This window comes from Loxodonta africana, chromosome 18 (genome assembly GCF_030014295.1).
Source record: "Loxodonta africana isolate mLoxAfr1 chromosome 18, mLoxAfr1.hap2, whole genome shotgun sequence".
NCBI lineage: Eukaryota > Metazoa > Chordata > Mammalia > Proboscidea > Elephantidae > Loxodonta > Loxodonta africana.
In genome coordinates this window covers 66,482,794-66,488,793 of record NC_087359.1, presented here as the reverse complement: position 1 = coordinate 66,488,793, position 6,000 = coordinate 66,482,794, and the positions used below count along the sequence as shown (strand labels likewise).

General features: G+C 43.7%; 1 protein-coding gene across 3 annotated transcripts in view; it reads left to right on the top strand.

Annotated features, from left to right (window-relative positions):
- The window catches only part of ANKFY1 (ankyrin repeat and FYVE domain containing 1), a 96,560-nt gene continuing 90,560 nt past the window's right edge, over positions 1 to 6,000 (top strand). For all 3 annotated transcript variants that reach the window (XM_064271598.1, XM_064271597.1, XM_064271596.1), the window contains exon 1: positions 1 to 100. Coding sequence is in view for 2 of the 3 variants with exons in the window: in XM_064271597.1 (XP_064127667.1) it covers positions 91 to 100 (10 nt within the window). In the remaining variant the exon portion in view is untranslated. The remainder of the gene's footprint in view (positions 101 to 6,000) is intronic.

Below are 6,000 nucleotides of genomic sequence, written 5' to 3'. Positions count from 1 at the left end.
TGTCTCTCGCGAGACTTGGCGCTTCCGTTACAAGCCGCCCCAGTTGAGCGGCCCACTTCTCGCGAGGCTGCAGGCAGGGCTGGGCCCGACATGGCGGAAGGTAGGGGTTTTGCGGGGCCGCGCGGGAAGGCGCGGAGCTGTGGGGGCGCTGCTGGCAGGGCAGAGCAGCCCTGGGAGGCGACGGCCGGGCGTAGTCGCATGGGGCACAGCGGGTCTCGCGAGCCTTCCTCTGTTGTCTCTCCTGGGCTCCTTGGGCCAGGGTCTTGAGCGCTGTTCCTATGGCAACGCCCCTCCCGCCGTCTTCAGCCCCAAGGGACCACAGCGGGCTGCCGAGCGGGTTTGGGAGGTCCCGTGTCGGGACTGAGTGCAGCCGTGGGGCTACCGAAGGTGGCAGGGGAGGCTCCTTTGATTGCCGGCGTTGCTGGGACGGCGGGGAAGTAACCCTTCTCCTTAGGAAACCGAAAGTGCTGTCCTGGCACGTCCTGCATCCGGAAGGGGTACATCCCTCTGCTGCAGAAGAGCTTAGACTCCTTCGGGGTGAGGCGTGGGGAGCGCCAGGGGTGTAACTGGCCAACACGCCAAATGGGCTCGCGCTATAGTGTCTGGGCCCCCAGCAGCCCCAGCATGCAGGCCAACTGGCTTCTATCCCCAGGTTTACAGATGGGGGCGGGAGGAGGGGATTTGCTCTGTAAGGGAGTTGTCCAAGGTCACACTGCATGTAAAAGAGTTAATACCAGAACCCTGTTCCTTTGCCTCTCAGTCCAGTCCTCTTTTCTGGTACTTTATGACATTTTAGGTAAAGGCAATCTGGTCTCTCAGATTCTGCCTCCCTTAACATAACAGTATTAGAATCCTGCACTGTCAAAGCCTTATGGTACGGATAGGGGAAAGAAGGCCCCCAAGATAGGGAGCTACTCGACCTGGGACCACACAGTGACACTGTTGGAGCTGGCCAGTATACTTCCATTCATCGCAATATTAGAGGAAGATAATACCTGTTTGACTTAATGTTCATTGAGTGACTGCAGTTTGCTTGGTCCCCATCTGTCCTATTGGTTTTGAGCTAAACGTCACCTGATCTCCTTTTTTACTTTGCTCTTAGATTTGGGAAACACGTGACAGTTTGTAGGCTTTTCTCATTTGGATTAGACTTCAGAACAACCTTGTGAGGGAGGTCTGGCATGTGTGTTATGTGTCCTCTATAGATAAAGGAATGCAAGGCAAAGTTTCAGAGATAGCTGGGACTGGCACCTAGTTTTTCTCTTTGCTTTTTCTACCTTGTTAGACCCCCTTCACTGATCTGGAGAGGGAAACAGCAGATGGATATTAATTGTATGAAAGCAGAGGAGGAAGAAAGGGGACAAAAGGAAAGCTAAGGCATCTGTCTTAGTTATCCAGTGCTGCTATAGCAGAAATACCACAACTGGGGGGCTTTAACAAACAGAAATTTATTTTTTCACAGTTTAGGGGGTTAAAAGTCTGAATACAGGTTGCCAGCTCTAGGGGAATGCTTTCTCGCTGTTGGCTTGGAGGAAGGTCCTTGTCTCCTTGAGCTTCTACTCCTGGGCAGTCTTCATGTGGGTTGATAACTCTCTTCACCCATCTCTCCTTTCCCTTGCTTGTTTAATATCTTATATCTCAAAAGAGACTGATTTAAGATAACCTACACTAATCCTGTCTCATTAACGTAACAAAGACAGCCAATTTCCAAATGGGATTATAACCAGAGGCATAGAGGTTAGAATTTACAACACGTAGTTTTGGGGGGACACAATTCAATCCATAACATTCCACCTTTTGGCATCCCAAAATTCATGTCCTTGCCATATGCAAAACTCATTGACCCCTTCACATCATCCCACAAGTCTTAAATCAACTCCAAGTTCAAAATCTCAACTTCTGAATCATCTAAATCAAATATGGGTGAGACTTTAGGCGTGTCCCATCCTGGGGCAAAATTCCTCTTTATCTGTGAACCTGTGAAACCTTGACTACAAGTTACCTGTTTCCAAGGTACAGTGGTGGAACAGGCACAAGGTAGGTATTTCCATTACAAATGGCAGTTGGAGAGAAAGAAGGGATAATAGGCACCAAACAAGTCCACAACCCAGAGTTAGTTTTTGTATAAATCACACACAGAGTGTTGTTTTACACAGCATGCAACCAACCAAGTGGAGCCTGTTAATCAGAGCAGTGAGGTGAGGTACAAAAGTTCTGGAAGGCCTTATGTGAGGTAGTCCAGCTCTTTTATTTTGAAAAGGAATTTGAAGAGTATTTTGGGAATGCCTTAACCAGTTGCCATGCAGTTGATTAAGACTCATGGCGGCCCCACGTGTGTCAGAGTAGAGCTGTGCTCTATTGGGTTTTCAGTGGCTGATTTTTCGGAAGTAGATCACCACGCCTTCTGAGGCACCTTTGGGTGGACTCCAAGCTCCAGCCTTTTGGTTAGCAGCCATACATGTTAACTGATTGTGGAGGGTAGCTTTTTTCATTCAGCAGTTTTACGGAGCACCTGCTATGCTTTGCAGTCAGATTCCAGCCATGAGGAGCTCATACAGGCTGAGGCCAGTTCACTGTTCTCCTGCAGGTGCCTTGACATATGTGTTAGAGGGCCTTGAGAGACACCTTGCCAATGGAGTATGCCCCTTAAACAGATACACAAAACACCCTTTCAGGGTGCAATCGCTAAGAGGCAGATGATAGGTAAACCCAGTCATGAGGTTCTGACTTAACAAGTTTTCTTTTACCTTTTTTGTGTCCTAGTTTTGTGGCTTGTGTTCTGATTTAAAATTTTCTGAAATAATATTGCAAACTTTCACTCAGAAGAGTTGAGCAAGGCATTCTGGGCCAGTTAGCTCATTAAATTAATGGTGCTTGGTACGTGTAGGAAAGAAAGATTGGGTAGAAATTATTTTGCAGTGGTATTGCTTGTTTAATGCTGCTTGTACATTAATCAGAATTGTTCAGAGTCATAACATTTGCTCTGAGATACTTGTTTAAATATAAACTAATAGCAAAAACATGTGTCAACTAACAGTTGGGTTATTTGTGAGCACACTTTATGGGAACTTTCCTGACACTGGTCGTTTTTGGGAAATAGTGCCTAGAAATAGTAAGTAGAATGTAGAGAGTAAGTAGAATGTAGAGAGTATATGTAACTTCTTATGTGACTTGTTTAGGAACCAACCTTCTTTCCTTCTGTCCATCCATGGCTATTGGTTTGGCCATATATATTTAGCCAAAGTCTGTCGGAAACCTAGTTTGCATTTCCACTGTACATCTTTATGGTTAACATCTTAACCTGAGTTTCCTTGCTTGCTGGAATGAACTGCTTTCAGCAGGCTTCTATGTGGTCTTCTTACCTTTTTCTCCTTAGTTTTGCCTTCCTGCAACCTATTTTCACAGAGTTTCCACTCTTCACTTGAAAACTTAAATTGGATCATGTCACTCCCACTCTTCTCAGTATACCTACCTCTCTACTCTTGACCCCATGGCTCTCCATAATCTTACAGTCCAAAGCCTTCCAGTGTCCTTCAAGTCCCTACATGGTTGGCCCCTAATTAACTCTGTGACCTGTTTCTTCTCTTCATTCATATGTTCCTGCCATGCTAACTTCTTGCCATTCTTTATGCATGCTCTACGCTTCTATCTCTCATTTTTGTCCTTGCAGTTCCCTTGGCCTGGAACAGTCTTCCTCCATTTCTGCATATAGCTGACTGACTTTTATTCACTCACGTGTCCAGGTCTCATGTCATCTCATTAGAGATCTTCCCTACTTTTTGTTTTTTTAATTCTCTCGCTGGAATGTAAGCCTCATGAGGGCAAAAACTTTCTCTGTTTTGTTCACTGCTGTATTCCCCGACCTAGCCAATGGTTGACGGAGTGGATGAGTTTATTGAACATCATTTTTCAGACCTCAAGAAGAGTTGCGTGGATACATCCTTAGTCTCTTGTTAAGTAAGCTGGCTGGTCCAACTTCTCTTACACTGAATAACATCAGTATGTTGAGAGCTATCTAACCTGGTTTTCATCCAGCCCATTTTAGCTTTAGCAACTAAAGTGAAATGCTTAAGACCTCAGACTGTGCAGTCAGACATGCATTTGAATCCTGGTAGTCCTAAGCTGTGATTCCAGGCAAGTCCATTTCTTGGCTTCAGCCTAAGTTTCCTCAGCTCTCACAGGGGGATGATCTCGATCTCACAGGTAGCTGTGAGGGTCAAAAGAAATAATGCACAAAGAACGCTCAGCTCAGTGCCTGGTATTTTGATCCTGGCAGGTAGTCATTCCCTTCCAAAAAAAGCAGAAATTGGAAGAAATGGAAATGGTATATTGAACAGAAAATTGATCATGGATTTTTATTAGCTTAATGGATTTTTTAAAAATTGTGATTTACTTGAAAGTTTACAGAGCAGATTAGTTTCTCATTCAACAGTGAATATACAAATTGTTTTCTGACATTGGTTGCTGACCCTGCAGTGTGTCAACACTCTCCTCTTCTCCACCTCAGGTTCCCTATTTTCATTTGTTCAGGTTTCCTGTCCCTGCCTGCCTTCTTGTCTTTGCTTTAGGGCTGGTGTGCCCCTTAGCCTCATATACATGACTGAACTATGAAGCAAGTCCTTCATGTGTGTTATTGTTGGCCCTATAGACCTGTCTAATCTTTGGCTAAAGGGTAAATCTCAGGAGTGACTTTAGTACTGAGGTAAAAGTTTGTCCGGGGGCCATACTCTTGGGGTTTCTCTAGTCTCTGTCAGACGAACAAGCCTGGTCTTGTGTGTGTGTGTGTGTGTGTGTGTGTGTGTGAATTTGAATTTTGTTCAACATTTTTCACGGGCAAACCTGGTCTTTTGTGTGTGTGTGTGTGAATTTGAATTTTGTTCAACATTTTTCTCCCCTCTGTCCGGGACCTTCTCTTGTGATCCCTGCCAGAGCAGTTGGTGGTGGTAAGCAGGTACCATCTAGTTGACCTTAGTCTGGTGGAAGTTGTAGTAGTTGTGGTCCATTAGTTAGCTTAATGGATTTTGGTCAGAAAAATACTTTTGACAAAAATTTACCAGTTTTGAGATAATCCTAAAAGGTTCAGAATACTGTGGGGGATAAAGGTGATAAGGCAAAGATATTCCATATTCTGGTCCTTCATTGGCCAATACAGTAACCGCTAGACACATATGGGTATTTAAATTTAAATTAATTAAAATGAAATAAAATTAGAAGTTTAGTTCATTGTTTTGGTCAAAGATTCTATAGAACAATCCTGATCAAAAAGGGGAGATGCAGAATAGAATTTCAAATTCTTGTGGAATCTAGACTTTCTGGAGCCATTAAGGCTGGACGAACCCCTGAAATTAAACCTTAAACCAAAAGTATCCCCTGAAGTCTTCTTTAAACCAAACAACAGTTTAGCTTAACTAGTAAATAATATCTGCCTTGAGCAATGTGCTCTTTTAAGAACTGTGTATATGGGATAAAATTGACAAAGCAACTCGAAAGATTAGATGGGGACTTTAGGGGGCACTGAGATCATGTTAATAGGGGAAGAAAAATTTGGAGAAGAAGGGCGAGCATGGTTGCACAACTTGAAGAATGTAATCAGTGTCACTGAATTATACATGTAGAAATTGTTGAATTAGTGTGTGTTCTGTGTATATTCTCAAAAACAACAAATTAAAAAAAAATTAGTTCCTTAGTTGCACTAGCCCCGTTCCAATTGCTCAATAGTCCTGTGGCCAGCGGCTTCCTTATTGCACAGAATATGTTTTTAGAACCCTAGCATCATCACAGAAAGTGTTGGGCAGCACTGTTCCAGAAATGCTTAATCAGTGTAGGCCAGTAGAAATAGATAAGAAACTTTGTTCTTTTTCCCATTTTAATATTTGTCTCTTCATTTATTTTTTCACTCATTCAACAAATATCCAAGGCCATTAATAATTACATATAGTCTGGCTACCTCCTAGAGTACTATCCCTTTCCTTACCATTCCTTACTTTTCTCTGCCTTTCA